Source organism: Micromys minutus (genome assembly GCF_963924665.1).
Source record: "Micromys minutus genome assembly, chromosome: 9".
Lineage (NCBI taxonomy): Eukaryota > Metazoa > Chordata > Mammalia > Rodentia > Muridae > Micromys > Micromys minutus.
The window spans coordinates 57,280,572-57,298,445 of record NC_137978.1 but is presented as its reverse complement, the minus strand read 5'-3'; the positions used below and the strand labels follow the sequence as shown (position 1 = coordinate 57,298,445).

General features: G+C 51.2%; 1 protein-coding gene across 3 annotated transcripts in view; it reads right to left on the bottom strand.

Moving 5' to 3' along the window:
- Positions 1–14,469, bottom strand: part of DHRS3 (dehydrogenase/reductase 3) — a 34,631-nt gene extending 20,162 nt beyond the window's left edge. The window contains exons 1-2 of one of the 3 annotated variants that reach the window (XM_080921018.1): positions 14,189–14,229; positions 13,849–13,973 (exon numbers count right to left, since the gene is read on the bottom strand). Coding sequence is in view for 1 of the 3 variants with exons in the window: in XM_080921017.1 (XP_080777143.1) it covers positions 13,849–14,043 (195 nt within the window). In the remaining 2 variants the exon portion in view is untranslated. Of the gene's footprint in view, positions 1–13,848 lie in introns of all 3 variants that reach the window. The other 2 variants (XR_013975125.1, XM_080921017.1) reach the window with 2 other exon arrangements.
- Positions 14,470–17,874: the final 3,405 nt, after the last annotated feature.

Below are 17,874 nucleotides of genomic sequence, written 5' to 3'. Positions count from 1 at the left end.
GCTCACATGACAGAGACAGTGGCCAGGCACCACACTCAGAGGGCTGGCAGGAGGCGCTAGGGAATCTTCCTGCAGGTGGAGGTGGGGTAGGGTACGGGGTGTTGGTGAAAGTGGGGCAGATGCAGAGGGGGCTGGACTGCAGTGGGTAGGCACTGGTTGGTAAGAGGGATTAGGGTTCCAGACTGGACGGGGAGGCCAGGAGTATGTAGGTTAGTAGAGGCCTGGGGTTGGAATCCAAGGTGCAGGCAGAGGTGGTGAAGCGGACGAGGGTGGGGTGAGGGGGCTGGGGAGGAGTGGGGGGTTCTGGCTGAAGATAAGTACAGAGATGAGGAGGAGGCTGGTGTTTGGGTTCTGAATATGTGTAGGGATAAAGTAAGGGGCAAATACGAGGCTGGGGTTAGGGTCTTGCATACAAGTAGGAAGGAATAAAGGGGTTGAGGTGGGGTTCTGAGTGGAGAGAGAGGAGGGGTAGGGGGTGATTAGTGGACTGAGTGCTGATGGGAAGGTGAGGGGGAGACAGCAGATAGGTGCTGGGCTCAGATAGCAGGGGATTGAGGATAGAAAAGGGGTTCAGCTCTCCGGCCACTCAGAACTCAGGCTCTTCCTCCATGACCAGACTGGCAGCCATGGATGCTGCTGACTGGTGGCCCAACAGGCCACGCAGCCTGTGAGAGGCCTCAGGTTTGTTCCAGCCATATGCTTGCTCCCTTGCACCTCAGCGAGGGCAGTCCAGCTGCACGCGCTGAGGATTCTGCAAAAGCCACCAGACATTGCAACACGCAGCCAGTCTGCTGGCCGCTGGGTGAACTGTGCGCCACCCCGCCACCCACCCCCAGCCACAGGCCCCCACCCAGCTGGAGGGCTTGCCTCTTCTGGAGCATCTGTGGGACCGGCAGCTTCCACTATCTGCAGTTAGCCTCCCTTGTATTAGGGACTGCAGGGGGATTCCCGAACCTGCACCTCCCTCAAGGGACTGCCAAACTCAGGGGCAGGGCCTTAGGTCAGCTCTGGTCTTTGTCCAATGCGTTTGGAAGTGTCTACTGTGGCTCCCAGTGCCTGCAGGCTCTGGACTTTATGGGAAGTTCATGGAGAAGGGAGTAATATTCTCCAGGTATATGTCATATTGGATGACGCCTGCTGTCCCCAGCCAGACTGTTTTAGTCCATAGGTCTCCCTGGCTCCAACTCCTTGGTCATGCTACCCTTTGGGTGGGAGGTGGCCTGGTCAGGCTCCCAGGAACTTATTCAGGAGTGGACATGCAATGTGGCTGGATGAGTCACTTGGGGTCTCTGGGCTCCGTCATTTCCAGCTGGCTTCCTTGTACTGGGGAAGGTCAAAAGTGCAAGAAAATGCTTTTGGAGCAGGAAGGCTGATGAGCAGCCAGAGATACTGGCCCTGCTTGGGGACAACCCTGAGCCACAGAAAGCCCAGGGCATTTGCTGTCCCCACTGGCCCTCCATCATTTACAAGGGGAAGCTGAGGCTTCAGCTCCCTTAGAGTTAAGCAGTTCTCCGGGCCTCAGGAACTTTTACACTGACTTCCTTTAGTGGGTCCTGGAACTCACGTTTAACCTGCTTTGTGGAGGGCAGAGAACCTTGAAATGATTCCACATCCCTCTGTGTGTGTGTGTGTGTGTGTGTGTGTGTGTGTGTGTTAAGATGGAGGTCAGAGGTTGACTTTGGGATGTCTTCTAGGGCTCTCTACCTTATTTTCCGAGATAAAGTCTTTTCACTGAACATGGATATTACAGTTCTGACTAGGCTGCCAGACCATCAGGATCCTGGACTCCACCTGTCTTCTCTCCCCAGTACTAGGGTTACAGGTACCCACAGCACGGATGGCTTCGGGTGTTCCAATGCAAGGTCCTCTATGTTTGCACAGCAAGCACTTCACCCAGCCAGCCGTCAGTCCTACGACCCCTGATCATGATCACCTCTGAAATGTGGCTCAGCACAGTCTTCTCTCTTGACCGACTTGGTCTTTAGGTCCCTCTCCCTACACCGGCAAGCTTTATTTGTGATGCCTGGTCACTATGTGGAATGACAATAGTTAGGCTGTGTTACAGCTCCTCCCAAACCCTCTCCTGGCAAAAAAAAATTCAGGCGTTCTGGGTAATTGGGTGCCTGGTGAGCATGTGAGTGATGAATGACGTCACGTTGCCCTTTTTGTCAACAACGATAAAGGTGCTGATGACCATTAGGACCAGCTACAGAATGAAAGTCCTTTGCTCAAGCTACCATGAAAAGTTTAATCACGTAGACCTTACAGAAGAGAACCAAGTGGAGGGCCAAGTGTAATCACCTGGTCACACCAGACTCACACGAGCAACACTCAACACTTCTGCTCAGCCATGAGCCTCATGCCTTTCCTGGGCAGCAGGAAACATAGATCTGCCACTCAAGATCTAATATGCTCTGGGGAGATGGCTCAGAGAACAAGAGCACATGTATACGTAAAATAAGGTTTAAAGATTCCTTTTTCATTTTTCTCTTATGTGTATGGAGTATTTGCTTGCCTGCAGATACTTGTGTACGGCATATATTCCGTGTGCATGTCTGGTACCAGAAAAGTCTAGAAGAGGGCATCTGATCCCCTGGAACTGGCATTACAGACGACTGTGAGCCATCGTGTGGGTGCTACGAACTGAGCCTGGGTCCTCTGCTAGAGCAATAAGCAATTCTTAACCACTGAGCCTTCCATCTTAATCTCTCAAAGAAATTATTGTGTGTATATGCGGCTGGTGTATTGAGGGGGCCATGTATACATGTCTGTGGAGGTCAGAGGACTAGTTGGTAGAATTTGTTGTTTCCTTCCAACTTTACGTGGGTTCTGGGAATTGAACTCAGGTCACCAGGGTTGTGCAACAACCGTCTTCATCTGCTGGGTATCTCGCTGGTCCTGACCTGTTTTACATATGGGCACTGAGGCCCTAGAAGTATGTCTATCAAGAGTACAGGCAGGAACTGGTTGGGTAGCCCTGTCCTGGCTGGGGGCACCTCCAGCAGAAATGAGAATTTAGCTGCAGTTAAGAAAGATGAACTTCCCCTATGCCACGCCCCCTCCACTCCACCGAGGAGTGTACTCCCAATGTCACATCACACAACATGCCCAGCAACACACCAGGGCTGGTGGTTCCCAGGGAGATTTAGCTCGTTAAGCACTTTATTGCTGCACCTCCGAAGGAGAGCCTTAAGGAACTCAAAGGGCGTGTGACGGTTGTTTGCTAGGGGCCCATTCAGGGCTGGGGAATGCAAGAGGAAGTGGAGCCTCACAGCAGGAAGTGGCTGGATCAGCACATCCTGCAGGGAACAGGATAGTGGAAGTGTAGCTATGCGGCATCAGGAAGGGCAGGGCTTTTCCCGGGGACCAGCCCTATACAAGTAACCACAGTGCTTACTAATGGTCAGACTCCTCTCACCTTCCTTTAACCCGTTGTCATGCATTTCTGTGGGAAACCTTCTACGGCTCCAGATCAAGTCCAGACTCCCATCTGTAGCTACCAGCTCGGGGGTTCATCCCTCGCCTTTTCCTCTCCTCTCTTGGATACTCTACTGTGGCCAGCCCGTCACCTCCCATTCATCCCTTCCTAGGCATGCTTCCTGATGCTAGTGGCTACATCTACCGCATCCTTATATCTTACTTGGACCATACCAAACAATGCTCGGGGCATTGCTCAGGATGAGGGAAGTATTTTTTTAATAGTGGGGTCAAAGATGGTGGCCCCCTCTCTGCTCTACCTGTCCATCAGAACACCCATCCCGCTAGGCTTTTGCTCTCACACTAAGGTGTCACAAAGGCAGCTGCTCCAGTTCCCCTGGTAGGTGCAGGTGAAGAGGCCTGGCCCTTTGCCACACTTGGGTAACATCCACAAGGTCCCTGTGTCCTCATAGAATTCCAGATGCCCTTTCCTTCCACAGTCTACTCTTGTGGAGAATCTTCAGGGAGACCAGGGGATCCTCTTCCTTGGCTCAAGAGGACACAGTTAATAGCCATTTGCATTTTATTCCCCAATGGAGAGCTCTCCCCTGTGAGTTTACAGCCTGCTGGGACTGCTAATCTTCCAGCCCCCAAAACTGTGTGTGGCTTCTGTAACAGGCGCTAAGTGAGTCAAGGCACCTGATAGAGAGCCTAGGCATTATGCAGCTCCCCCAAAATCTCTGGGAGACTGGGCAAAGCATGCCCATTTCATAGATAAGAACACCAAGGTCTACACAAAGAGAAGGGGATGACTAACAGAAAACCAGTCCCCAAGGGGTCATCTTGGATCCCCCAAACTATGTACATGCTACTTTACATGGGGAAAGGGGGTGAAAGGCCCAGGGAACTGAATATGCTGACCTCTTTGGTTTTCAGATGGAGTATCCTGGATTATTCAAGCTAGCATACACAGTCACAGGCTGCCTCAAATGCAGGCAAGGAGGGCTGGAGAGACAGTGTTGCAGTCAAGAGCTCAAACTACTCTTGCAAAGGACCTAAGTTCAGTTTGAAGCACACACATGGTGGCTCATAATCACCCGTAACTCCAGCTCCTGGGGATCCGACGCCCTAATTTTGCTTCCATGGGTATTGCCTTCCCATGCACATACCCTTTTCTTCACATTCACATAGTTTAAAAGAAAATAAATTTAAGAAGCAGGCAAAGGAAGGGCTGGGGCTACAGAGAGCTGGCACAGTGCCTGCTAAGCCTGCGTGATGTATGGGTTCTGTGTTCCGGCTGCTGCTGAATGAACGAGGGAGACTGATGTGGTCTCAGGCAGAGGTGGAAGGCAGAGATACATTCAAGGACTCTGGAATGGAGGAAAGCCTGAACAAGGGTCATAACTAAGAACTGTGGTGTGTGTGTGTGTGTGTGTGTGTGAGGGGTTCGGAAAGGAAGCAGCTTCCAGAAGGAACAAGGTTCTGACACCTTGTAGTTGAGTCTCAGGCTGGGCATCTGATCTCCAGAACCCCTTCAGAGACAGTGTGCACTATTCTGAAAGCACTGAGTTCCTGAGCACCGGAAGCATCACCATGGAAACTGAAATGGGAAGCATGGTCCATGGGCGCCCGCCAGGACCAACAGCATAGCAACCTACGGCAACCTATCAGCATCAGTTCAAAGGACACAGACTGTTTCCACCTTCCAGTCTCTGGCCCGTAGCCTCACCATTGTGGTCGACACTTACTGATCACTCACCCTGAGCTCTGAACTTTACACAAATTATCTTACTTAATTCCATTTGGCGGTGAAGGAAAGTGAGTATCAGGGAGGTTTAGCAACTTGCCGGGGCAACTTGGTGAGCAGACAGAGGAGTCAACCTGTGAACTTTGCTGTTCTTGACTCCTGAGCCCAAAATCTGAATTGCTTCATGACACTTGCTCCTTGAGAAGTACACATGCATGATGCGAGATAATAGTTGTGCCAGAGCCAAGGTGAAAGGCCCCAGGAGAGCCCATGCAGCCCACGCAGAACCTGTGCCCTGCTGTCCCTAAGGTCCCCCGCTCCACTGAGTGCTCATCCGGAAGTGGCTGTGATAGGCAGGACACATGGTTAGGTCTTCGCTAGCTGAGGCCATGGGAGGTTGGGCCCAGGGTAGATAAGGCCACACGTGGGTGTGTCTGGCAGCACCATCTGTCCACGTGGAGGTGAAGTTGCCCTCTGTGGTCACACTGTCCCTACCCACATGGTGACCTTCAGTGTGTCTGTGACAAGTGTCAGGCTGTAGGCTACTGTGTGCTAGGTGGTAAGAGCTGTAAGAGAATGGGGTAGAAGGTGAGAGGATTGGGAGTGAGTTGGGGGGAGTAGGAGGGGAGCTGGCTGTGTACCTCAGAACTACCTGCTCAAGGGCCTGAGGCTGCCAGAAGAAAAGCAGATCTCACACTCACAAAAATGGCCCTGGACATTGACCTAGCAAATACTTTCCTCTACTAGCCTGTCATAGTAACTTTATACCTTCCATAGATGGCCATGGGGCCACTCTGGTGGCTGTTCACTTTGGCCCTTTGAACTACTAACTATGGAGAGGTCCCCTCTCAACAGTGAGAAGTCCCTTTCACCCTTTTTGCCCATGGGTGTCAGCAAATGACCTGATAAAGTGTACTGGGCTAGCCTAGGAGGACAAGCTGACACAGGAGGCCTGGGTCCTCTGGCAGTTTCTACTGAGGATGGCCAAGGGGCAGTGTGAGCAGCCTCATGGCGGGGAAGTCTGCCTAATAAAGGTAGGGTGGCGAGTGAAGTAGGTGGATGGCAGTCTGAGCTCCATATCACTCTGTGAGCGTGGGAGCGAAATCTGAAGTACCCAACCCCAGAATCGTGACAAGAGTTAGGACACCTCCAGACTCTACCAAAGGAGCTGGCGCTGCTGCTGTCTGACCAGTGGAGACCACATACTGTTAGAGACACACACTTTATACCTTCCGGGGAGGCTGCGAGCAGTTTCTTCCATGCAATGAGAGGCAGCAAAGGTAATATTAGGAGCAGACACTCTGGGGCCTTTTAGGAGCTATGACTTTGTGTCTCTGTGTGCGAGGCCGGAGGTTAAATAACACTGGCTGTCTTCTACCAATCTCAACTTCATTTTTAATTTAATTTTTTTTTTTTGGACAGGGACGTTCATTGGACTGGAGCTCACCAAGTAGGCCAGGTTGGCTGGTGAGCAAGACTCAGGGTTTGCAGGTCTGTCCCTCCAGTGTGAACTGCTGCATTCAGCTCTTTACATAGTACTGGGGCTATAAACTCAGGCCTCATGCTTTACCAGTGGAGCCATCCTGGCCCACAGCTGGCTGATTTTAGGTTTAGCTCTCTTCTAGTCTTGGTTGTCAGGAGAAGACAACATGGTCGTCCCATTAGAAGGTATGACAGTTGGACATTAACAGTCGGTTTGATAAAATCTACAGTCACCCAGTAGACAAATATCTAGCTATGCTAATTGGGCTAGAAAGACCCACACTGAACAGAGGCTGGGGCCGGGACTGAATAAAAAGGAGAAACTGAACTGAGCATCAGAATTCTCCTGACTGTGAAAATATGATCAGCTGCTCACACCCCTGCCAGCATGCCTTCCTAGCATGACAGACTGTGCACCTTCAAACTGTGAGCCAGGATAAACCCTTCCCAGCTTAGGCTGCTTTTGTCAGGTATTTTGCCACAGTAGTGAGAAAAAGTAAAGTGACTTATCTAGGTTACTATGAGGAGATAGTGGCCCTGCCATGTGTGAAGTGACTAGAAGAGCCCCTGGCATGTAGTAGGTACTCAGTAAACATGAGTTTTTAATAGCAAGGGAGTGTGGGTCCTGTGTCTATCCAGACAACAGTCATTCATAAAGTACCAAGTATCATTCACCATGTCAGACCTAGAGACACCTAACTGGTCAGTGGGAAAAGCCAGAGCCTGTACAGGCCTCTTCTTTCTTAAAGGATTTTGATGAACAGGCTTGTCAAACAACAGCCACAGTATAATGAGTTGCCATGGTAACCTAAGACTCTGGGCTCACCAAAATCATGGGTTCCACATCCTGGCTTTCACTGCCCTCAAGGATGGGCATTCATTTCACTCATAAGTAACTAAAGGTTTCTATGAGTTTTTGATCAAATCTTTATACCTTCAACAGTTACTTGCCCATCTTGGAGTAAAAAAAAAAAAATACCTTGGCCTGGTTGCCGTGGCAACCAGAGCCAACCAATATAGCAGTATTGAGGTTCATGGTAAAAGTAACAGAGCCACTGACATTTTCTAGTAGGTGGAGTGGAGGAGAAAGGATCCACCCCACCTTCACCCCCAGCTACAAGTGGTCCTGGAAGATGCTAATACATTGAAAGTGGAAAGGTAACTAAAGGGAGACTCTGTGATCTAGTTTCCATGGGGTCATCATCCAGGAAGAAGTAGAGCTTTAATGCATCCCCCAAGTCACCTTCCAGAAGTCTCCTAAAAATGTCCTCCCTGCATAGTGATCTTTCTGTCCCTTCAGGTTCAGAGGTCACACATTATGTCTTAATGTAAGGCTCTAACTTGGTGGTCTCAGGTTTCCCGGGAGGGAGCGAGGGCTCATCCCATGACCTAAAGAGAGACACTTGCCTGTCCCACCCCCCTTTTTCGTGACCAGGACTTACTTATGCATATCTCTGGTTCTTTACTTAATAGGCCAACCCCATAACAGTACCCCAAAGATGGGCTTGCTTGCTAGTACTTGCTAGTACTGTTTAATTGGTGTATTGAGAAAGGCTGGACAACCTTCACTTTCTAGGGCGTCCAGGACCCAGACTTTGGACCTAAGAGCCTAGTTACAATTCTTTAACAGTGGGCCATTCATCTCTGATGTACCACTCCAGCTGGTCACTCCTTTTTAGGGGATGGTTGGTAGCTTCCTGTAGCCAAAGATGGCCTCAAACCTGCTCAGCCCTTGCTATGGGGGCTGGAGAGATGACTCAGCAGTTAAGATCACTTGCTGCTCCCACAGAGGACTAGGGTTCTGTTGCCAAACAGGGAAGTCCACAAACACTTGTAATGTAACTTCAGTTTCATAGGATCTGAAGTCCTGGGCTTCAAGGCACCTCTACACAGATGGTGTCCTTACAAACACTCAGGCACACACACATACACAGAAAATAAGTAAGTAGATCTTAAAAAAAAAAAAAAAAACACCAAAAAACCAAAAACCAAAAACAAAACAAAAAACAACAAACCAAAGTGATACTGCATGCAGCAGAGGCTGGCCATGTAGCAGAGGCTGGCCTTGAGCTTCTCCTGATCTGGGTGCTTCTCCTCTCAAGCGCTAGGATTATAAACCTGGGTTGTCAAGCCTGGCTTAAAATTAGCCTGACCCTTTGGCAAGCATCCCACCCATTGTATTTAAATACAACTTGGTTCTTTGAATAAGTGGGCTTATCAACATCCCGCCTGTATCCTGTAGACTCCCGCCCCACTCGCCACACTCCCTCTCCAGAGCCCTCAGTATATTAGGCCCCAGGACTTAATAGCTCCTGTCTGACCTCTCTGTGACCCAGAGGGAGGCAGTTGGGTGGAGCTGAGATTATCTGGCTCAGAAAGAGAAACTCTGGTTGTGAAACTGGGCTTTGTGAATCAGGGGTTCGACGATGATGGCTTCTAGTAAAGGGCCTTTGTCCCAACCTCATCTTCGTGTTGGACACAAGCTACATGTCACACCTGCGTCCAAGAGCCATCGAGTGTACCCAAAACAATGATGCAAAAAAGGCGTGTTCGTGACCATACTCCAGATGTTGTCACAGCCACACGTAATTCTTCCCTCTCCAGCAGGGTTACAGCCTCGGGTGGGATGACTGTTGCGGACAATGCCAGTCATGCTTAAGACCGTAATCATGCACGTGACCTCAGTCATTCACACTGCCAGTAACGCAGGTGATCACAGCCAGCCTGACAGTTCAAAGAATCACCAGAAGCCAGGAGTCCAAGTAAATATCAGTATGCATTTCTAGAAACTCGTAGTTATCAAGATTAAACTTGAGGGTGAAGGTTGTGAACATGAGCCTGCCTAGTTATACGTCCCTACTGTACCCTGAAAAACCCGGACAAAGGCAAGCCATAATTGCCCAAGGTCCTGGTGAGGGCATGCTGGGAGGGCTATCTTCTATGTTAAATGTTGGCAGCAACCACTCCCAGCTTTTGAGATTTGTTTATGTGTACAAGTGTTTGGTTTGCATGTCTGTGTACTACATGCAGCAGTGCCTGCTGCTGAGTCCAGAAGAGGGTGTCAGACCCCCTAAAACTGGAGTTACAGACAGTTGTGAGTTGCCATGTGGATGCTGGGAATTGAACCTAGGTCCTCTGGAAGAACAATCGGTCCCCTTAACTGTTGAGACATCTCACCAGCCTGAAATTCTCCAAGGGAGTACCCATCAACTGTGAAGGACTTACTAGAAGCCATCATCATCGAACCCCTGATTCACAAAGCCCAGTTTCACAACCAGAGTTTCTCTTTCTGAGCCAGATAATCTCAGCTCCACCCAACTGTCTCCCTCTGCGTCAGAGAGAGCAACATGGCTCTCGAGATGACTTACAAGTACTGCGTCAACCAGATCCCTTTCCTAGGTAGAAGGACACTTTTTTTCTTTTAAGTACAGAGACTGCTTTCTCAAAGTGTGTGGTTGGTGGCAAGCAAGGGATTGTTGAAGGGGCTGGAAGTGGGTATGGAATATACTAGAAATGGGGGAACAGTGTATCTGCCAAAACCTTTCATTCATCACTCTGATGACTAGTGGGAAAGACTGAGACAACCACTGACAAGGTCCTGTCCCTTCTGCTTCTCTACACACCGCCTGTCACAAGCTACTTGGCATGTGGTAAAGTTATGACAAAAGCCACTGGAAGCTGCCACATGCTAATCTGTGCCCTTGCTGTAACATCTAGGTGCGATGTTGCGTCTTTGGGAATCTTTGGTTTATCTCTACCTGCCTTCCACCTACGATGCCAGCCCAGAGCGGTGCCATCGTCACCTGCCAGATGCCACAGGCAGGCTTTGAACTGGGCCTCTAGTCAAGGCACTGGGGGGCATGAGCCACCTTAGGCACTGGGAGTGGGAAGAGGGGGCACAGAAAGGAAGGGAATAGAATGAAACTTACAAATAGACCCGAAGGCCAGGCCTTGGGTAGCTGCTTCACACTCACGTGGGCTATAAATGCAGTGACACAGAAGCAGATGCAACTCAAGCTGATTCTTATACTGCCTCCCTGAAATAGGACCTTGGGCCCTCAGTGGAGATACATGACCTGCTGCTCTTGCTTCTATAGGAATTCAGTCATGGTGTATGGACTCTTGCCTCTAGCTGGACCAACAGGTGTAGGTACCCAAATTCTTGCAAACAATCCCCCCTCCCCATAAATCTTCCTTCTGCGTCAATCAAGAGCTTCTGTTAAAACCTTGCTAACCCTACAGATGTAAGGATGGGCCTGAGTTTTGACTTTTTTGTGGGGAGCAATTATGGGGACCGCGGCAAATTTTCAAACAAAGTTTTGCTCAGGGGATGAACCAGAACAGACTTTGCCCCTGAGTCCCTAGGGTTTACTGTTTTTGTCTCTGTTCATCTTGGTGTCTTGTGGGTAGAGAGAGCAGTTTTGCAATAAAGAACTTTTGAACTCCAGACATCAGTGTTATTTTAAGTCACTGTTAAGGGCTGGAGGGATAGCTCAGTGGTTGAGAATATATGTTGCTCTTTCAGAGGACCAGGATTCCGTTCTGAGCACCTACATAACTCCAGTTCTATGGGATCATACATCTGCCTTTTCCAAGCACCTGTCTATGCACATACATGCATACACACACACACACACACACACAAATGCAACACATCTTCTCTCTCTTTTCTTTTTTTTAAAAGAAACCCTTTATTTGGGTCAGCTTTGTACTCTGAGGCTCCCCATGGTCTACAGATATGGAAAATCCTACTTAACTCAAGGTCATTATGGAAAACTGGGTTGTCCCACCCCCTCTGGACAGGCCAGCTGCTTGCAGAAGGCTCTGAGCCTCTTTCCTTTCCCCAGTTAGGGAATCTCTCCTAGATTCAATCTCACCAGCATTCAGGCAGGCAGGGATCTCCCTCAGTGGCAGCCTCTACTTTCACCACGCTGGTGCTGGTGACTACCCCTTTACACCTGGGCCACCACTCACCTCTCCTGGCGTCCTCCCACACTCCTGGGCCACCCCCAGTGCCCAGGTCACATCTGTGTTCCCCCTGCCCATCAATGAAACTGCAAACTTCTAACCCCCACAGCATTCAACCCTTTGTTGTCAAGCTGTCAAGCTCACGGGGGGGGGGGGGGGGGGCGGGGGGCATAAACCACTCTTGGGTCTGGGGGTTGTCCATACACTGGCCCCAGTTACACTCAGCTAAGAGGATAAGGGTCCACCTTCCCATAGAAATAGCTGGAGAAGGTCTTACTGAATGCACTGGCTCCAGTAACTGCAAATAGTTATAAATTCAGGGGAATGGAGTTATTCTGCCAGCCAAGTGAATGGCACCAGGAGTTTCCCAGGCTCCCCCCTCACCCTGATTTTCTTTTGGGCTACCCTGCCACCAATTAAAGGTCCATTTCTCATCAGCCTGGGCTTGTTTCCTGGAAAGCTTGTCCTTCCCAAGGTAGGTGGGGTTGTGCCTTCCAGGGTATGAACCTGTCAGATCTACTCTGCACTCACGTCGCCGCCCCCCTCCCCAGCCTACTTCTGCCTTTAATTTAGGATTGTTTACAGTTGGTCAAGTTTTTCCAGATTGGCAAAGCCTTTCTCATAAGCTACTGCAGTCTGCCACTAGAACAGTGAAAGAGAGGCAGGACCAGAGCCAGCAACTAAGACACACACTGTGTCAAGCATAAGCAACTGTCACCAAGTATCCCCCTCCTCGAGGGTTCCCTTCGCTGCCCTCTTGGTCTCCCTCCACAAAGTGCTTTGGAAGAGTTCCACGGAGGGATTCCCCTCTCCCTCCAAGAAGAGAAACTGATGAGAACGACCCTTATTCCCCCCCTTAATTTAGTCACTCCAAGGGTTAAAAACACTTCTGAACTCCCCTTCCAAAGGCAAGGTTAAACAGCTGTCCAAACCACCCAAGGAGATTGAGGAGCCCTGGACAGCTGGAGGACCCTGGCCCCAGCTGTGCTAGAACCAGCCTGGCCAGGGAAGAGTTAATGGGCAATCAGCTTTGGATGGCGGTTCAGACTCCAAAGTTCAGTCCCAGCCACCGAAGGAATTGTAAATCTCAGGGCAGTATTTAACAAAACAAAAGCAACCTGGAATTACATGAAGGGTTGGCTTTCCACCGAGCGTATTTACTCTAATCCCCAAGGTATGCGGCTCCATGTCAGATCAGCTGGCTAGCCTGGTCCTCCCACCCCCCTCCTTAGCAACAGTTTAAATTTCAAACTAATTCCCTAGTTTGTTCTTCGTCTTCCGCGGCCGGCTGGAGACAGCCCGGCCTGCCGGCCTCAAATCCCTCTCCATTGCTCTCGCCGCTGGGTGAGTCAGCTTGGTCTGCAGTTTTAAGTTGGGTGACAGCTGCCCTTCCTCCAGTGCTCTGCCACACCACGTCTCCAAAACCTGGAGCAAGGGGAACTAGTGTCACCCACATAATAAGAGGCAGTGGTCAGTGGGGCACAGTGCCACCTCCTAATCCAGTGGAGAAGGATCCCCCCTTCGTTGAAGAGGGCGCGGGGGGGGGGGTTTGTCAAGGTTGAAGGTGAGGACAAGGGCTCTTTATCAGAGGCTGGCTACCCCCGCACTCCTCTTTCAGGATTTTAAACACCTGGGCCTCCCAGTCTTTCAGCCAGGCCAGACCATTCACGACAACTCCCTTCTTTACAAATCTGAACCGAGTGCCCCCCCCACCCCCCATGTCCCTGCAGAGCTGCAACGTTTCAGCTTGGGACTAGGCAGCGAGTTGCCAAGCAAAATACCAAGCGCAAGCTAGCAGGCGGTTTGGCTGCCAGCTCTACCCAGGGGCGCGCACACCCCGCTCTCAGCAGGGTACCGGCCAAAAGAGGGAGGGTGGGCACTACACCTTAGAGTGGGAGTCATGCGGCAGAATGGGTGGGTATCCTAGGTATGGTAGTTGGTAGGGGTATAGCCAGTGAGATACCAATCCCAGGGGAGCCGAGCTGCTCAGGGCCTGCCAAAACAGTCCGGTGCCCGGGAAATTTACGAAGGTTGAAACCGACTTGCTTCGCAGTCCCAGGTGATGCAAGGAGAGGGTGGCCTAAGACTTTCAGATCCTTGGCCCTGGTTTCCGCACCCGCAGCAGGTGGGAGCATCCCCCATGACCGCCCCCACCTCCCCGCGCGCCAGGGTCCCTTTACCCTCATCGCCCACTTCCAGGTGTCGCAGTGCCACCCCGCCCCCACGCCGCGTACCTTTCTGGCGCCACGCTCTGCAAACTCCCGAGCGAGGTGGCGTCCGATGCCTCTCCCACCGCCGGTGATGAGGACTGACTCCCGTGACAAGTCCCGAAGCTTGGGGGGCAACAGCAGTCCCACAGCTGCTTTGGTTACCAGATAGATCATTTGCAGAGGGAACACTACCAGCGCGCCCAGCCATTTCCACAACATCCTCCGCGCGGCGCAGCCGGGCACAAGGGGAGGGGGTAGGAGGCGGTGGACAAAACTCCCCGGACTGAGCAAAACAGGAATTAAAAAAGGAAAGAAAACACCCCCAAACAATAATAAATTAAATAAGGAAAAAGAGGCGTCCCACCTGGCCACTCTTGAACTGATCTCTTTCCAGATGCAAAGGACTGGGCGAGGAAAAATGGGGGGGGGGGGGGGGGGGGAAGAAGAAGAAAAAAGAAAAGAAAAAAAAAGATAAACTCTCCTCTGGCGGAGAGGAAAAAAAGCGTCTCGGAAGATTGGGACGGTGAGATGGTGGAGGGGAGTCTGGGGGTGGGAAGTTTTAACAAGAAGTTTCTTGCCCCAACGGCCGTTTCTGCTGGGAAATTCACAGGTAATGTTTACAGACCGACAGAGGAGTTTAGGCAAGGCCAGGGACGGAAAAAAAAAAAAAAAAAAAAAAAAAAAAAGCACCAACCACAAGCGCGCACACTGCTACAGTCCGCGGTTTCAAAGTGCAAGATTAAAAAAAACAAACAAACAAAAAAGCAGTTTCCCAATTGTAGCGCCCCCCCTTCCAACTTTCTCCAGAAAAAGAAAGGGTGAAAAAAAAAAAACCTACACACAAAAACACCACACACACAAAACCTGGGGAGTGATTGCAGCTCCCAATTTCAGTCCGCGAAAGTCTCCCGACTCATTGCTATTCTTGGGCTCAGGAAATTGCTTAAACGCGATCTGATTGCCAGCACCGTGCAGGAGAAGTGGGGGGTCCGGGTGTCAGTTTCTTCCCGTGCACAGCTCGCCCTCGCGCGCGCCCGCTCTCTCCGGCTCCCTCCTCCCTCTCTTGCAGCCCGGGCTGGGAGTTGCCGCTCGGTGTGGCTCCCTCTCTCTCTTCCCCCTCCCCTTTAGTATTTATTGCCTTCTTTTTTTGTTCTTTCCAACTTGGACGGGCCCCGACTGTGGAGTACTCGTGGATAGGACGCCTTGGTCTGCACCGCCGTATTACTTCGTTCGCGGGGCTGCTGCGGCTTGGACCGAAAGGGCGCCCCCTCCTTTTTTTTTTTTTTTTTTTTTTTTTTTTTTTAATACCCCATTAAGTCTGATTGACAGTTAAAGTTGTTGGGAGGCTTCACTACCGTGCCTCTGAGTGGCTGCGGCGACTTCCCCTCCCCCTGCGCCGTGGCGGGGCACGCGCTTGGGCGCGCCCCCGGTCTCGCCGCGTTTCGCACTCTCCTGGGACTCGCTTCTCTTTTCTGCAAGCTGGGACTTGCTGCCCTAGTCCCCGAGGGCTCGCAGCCGGAACTCAAACACGCTGCAACCAACTCTGGCAAGCCAGCTTGCTGGATCAGACATTCCTCCCAGCCTGGGCCAGGTGACCACCCCAGAGCGGCGGGGCAAGCCGAGGGGAAGCTTGCAACCCGGTCGCCAAGAGTTCATTCCAGGTCACTTGGTCACCCTCCTACTTCCAGGTAGGACCAGGAGGTTACGTTTCATCATTGCCGGATTCCCTCTTTCTTTCAAAGAGCGTACACCCGAAGTTGTATCCACGTGAAGTCTCTCACATTGAGGCAGGGTTTTGCTTTGAGAGAAAGGGGTAAGGGTACCTTTAACCCCAGGTGCCAATAAAATCCCCGTAAGATTAGCTGGGAGCATATTTATTGCTTATCTGGGCTAGAATTACCTTGACTGACAGCAATTTCCTTAATAACAAAAGCCCGTAAACAACACGTCTTCAAACCCATGCTACCGTTCAATTCACTCAGTGGCCCCTCTCTGGGTGCCCTTCCTCCGCTGACCTGTGTGGCACCCACCTTGTAACCTCTTGCCCATCCCTTGCAAGAACGTCTCCCTGTTGGGAGGGCGGGACCCAACTATTTAGACTTGCCTGTTGCGGGAAATCTAGGAGGTGAGTCATGAGAAGCAAGCTCAGTTAAAAGTGCTGAGACTTGCCACCCGCCCCCTCTGCACATCCCTGGGCGGGAGAGGGAGAGACAGCCAGGGAGCCTGCCCTGTAATCTGGGGCAGCCCTTTCCAGCCCTGGACGTGTTCAGGCTAGGAGTCCTGGGCCTCAGCCCCAAAGACTGATCCAGCAGGCCCTGGGTGCACAAGGAACTAACTAACTGTGCTTTTACTATTCCCCGCCTGGGTGTGAACTTTGAGAGTTCCTCTGGCTTCCCCTTTGAGAAGTGCTGATTTGGGGAGGTGGTGATCACCTCCTCTTTTGTCAACTGCTGTAGTTCTGGGGGAGAGGTTGTCACGAGAACTCCCAGTTTTTGGCGGAGCAAAAGGGATGAAGGGGCTAGGAAGCCACTCTCCTGTGATCGGTCTGACAATCCACCCTCCCGCTGACCTCTCGCTTTGGGGACTTTGTCATCCCAGTTCCCAGGTTACCCAGCCAGGAAGTACAGGAGGGAGGGATTCAATCCAGCCCTAATTTCTCTTCCTATCCCACCCCGCTCTGGCAAGAAGGCAGGAGAGAGGTGGAGGACAGGCTTGGCCAAGGACCGCAATGAGGAGTCCCTGCAGGCTCTGTTCTTCTTTTAAAATGACTGTCGGCAGGGCTGGCCATTGCCTTCGTTAGATCCCACCTCACCATGGTGGCCATTTCTCCCCATCTTCCAGGTCTATAAAACATCAGGAAAGAAATGGCAGCCAGGGAGAGTCGGACTGTTGGCGCCAGTCGGACTGTTGGCTAAGGCCTCTGTAGAAGACACCAACTAGGGGAGACCCCAAAAGGCTGCACAGCTTCTGCCCTCATCTATTATCCTTGGAGACACCTAGTGGCTATCATAGGACACTGCACCTCTAAGCTACTAGAGTTTTCAACACCGTGGTGGGGCCGGATGAACTATTATTCTTTTTGCTTAGGCCTTTCTCTCCGTTTAAGGCTAACACCCAAAGCCTTGCAAAGCTAAGGACGTGTAAAGATCACAGCCTCTTCTCTACCTCTTTCTTAGCAAATGTCACTAACACCCCGAGATTCAGCTACACATGCTCATCCTATTCAGTTCAGATGCCAGACCAGCTTGTCCATGTCCCATAGCTGTGTGTTTGGGACAGAGGTGGAAAGACACCGTAAAGCCCAATGGACCTTCACACGTGCCTTATACACACCCTAATTTCCTGGATGGTCTGGGGAGATGGGTGTCATTGGGCCCAACAGATGTAAGTAACTGGTTCAGGTTGCTCCCTGATCCTGAGTTGGAGTCAGAGGGGAGCAGCAGCAGTAGCAGCAAAGATGACAGCAACAACTCAAAAATAAAAGAAAAGCAACCCCCCAACACACAAGCAAAACAAACAACCAGACAAAAATCTCCCGGGCAATTCCAAAAGAAACATTCAGATCTAGAGTCCGAATGGCCCTTGGTATACTATCAGAATGTGGTCCTAGTGTCTGTGAGCTTAAGGCTTTCTCCAGCATCTGCCTTGCAGAGATGAGCTGTTACTGTCTCTATCCACCGCCCTCTCCACACCTCAGTTCCCAGGGAGACAGGGGTGGAGGAGCACCCGGCTAAGGGTGCACAACTGAAGTCGGCTGGTTTCAGTAAGAACGGTGTAGTATGGGATATGTGCCCCTTTCTCCCTTGGTACTTGTCCATTCTGTCTCCTTGATGCGGGAGGTATAGAGTTTCCAACTCTAGAGAGAAGTTTGAAATTTTGCATCCCAGCCTTGGGTGGAGGGCCCCACACTTCTTTCGTTCCCCTCCTGACAACATGAAAGGAGCCTTTGTGGGCTTGATGGGAGAAGTGAGCTGAACTCACTTTTCCATGACTCAGCCCTGCTGGGGCTGGGCACAGCTAGGGAGGTGCAAGAAACAACCCTCCTGGAGA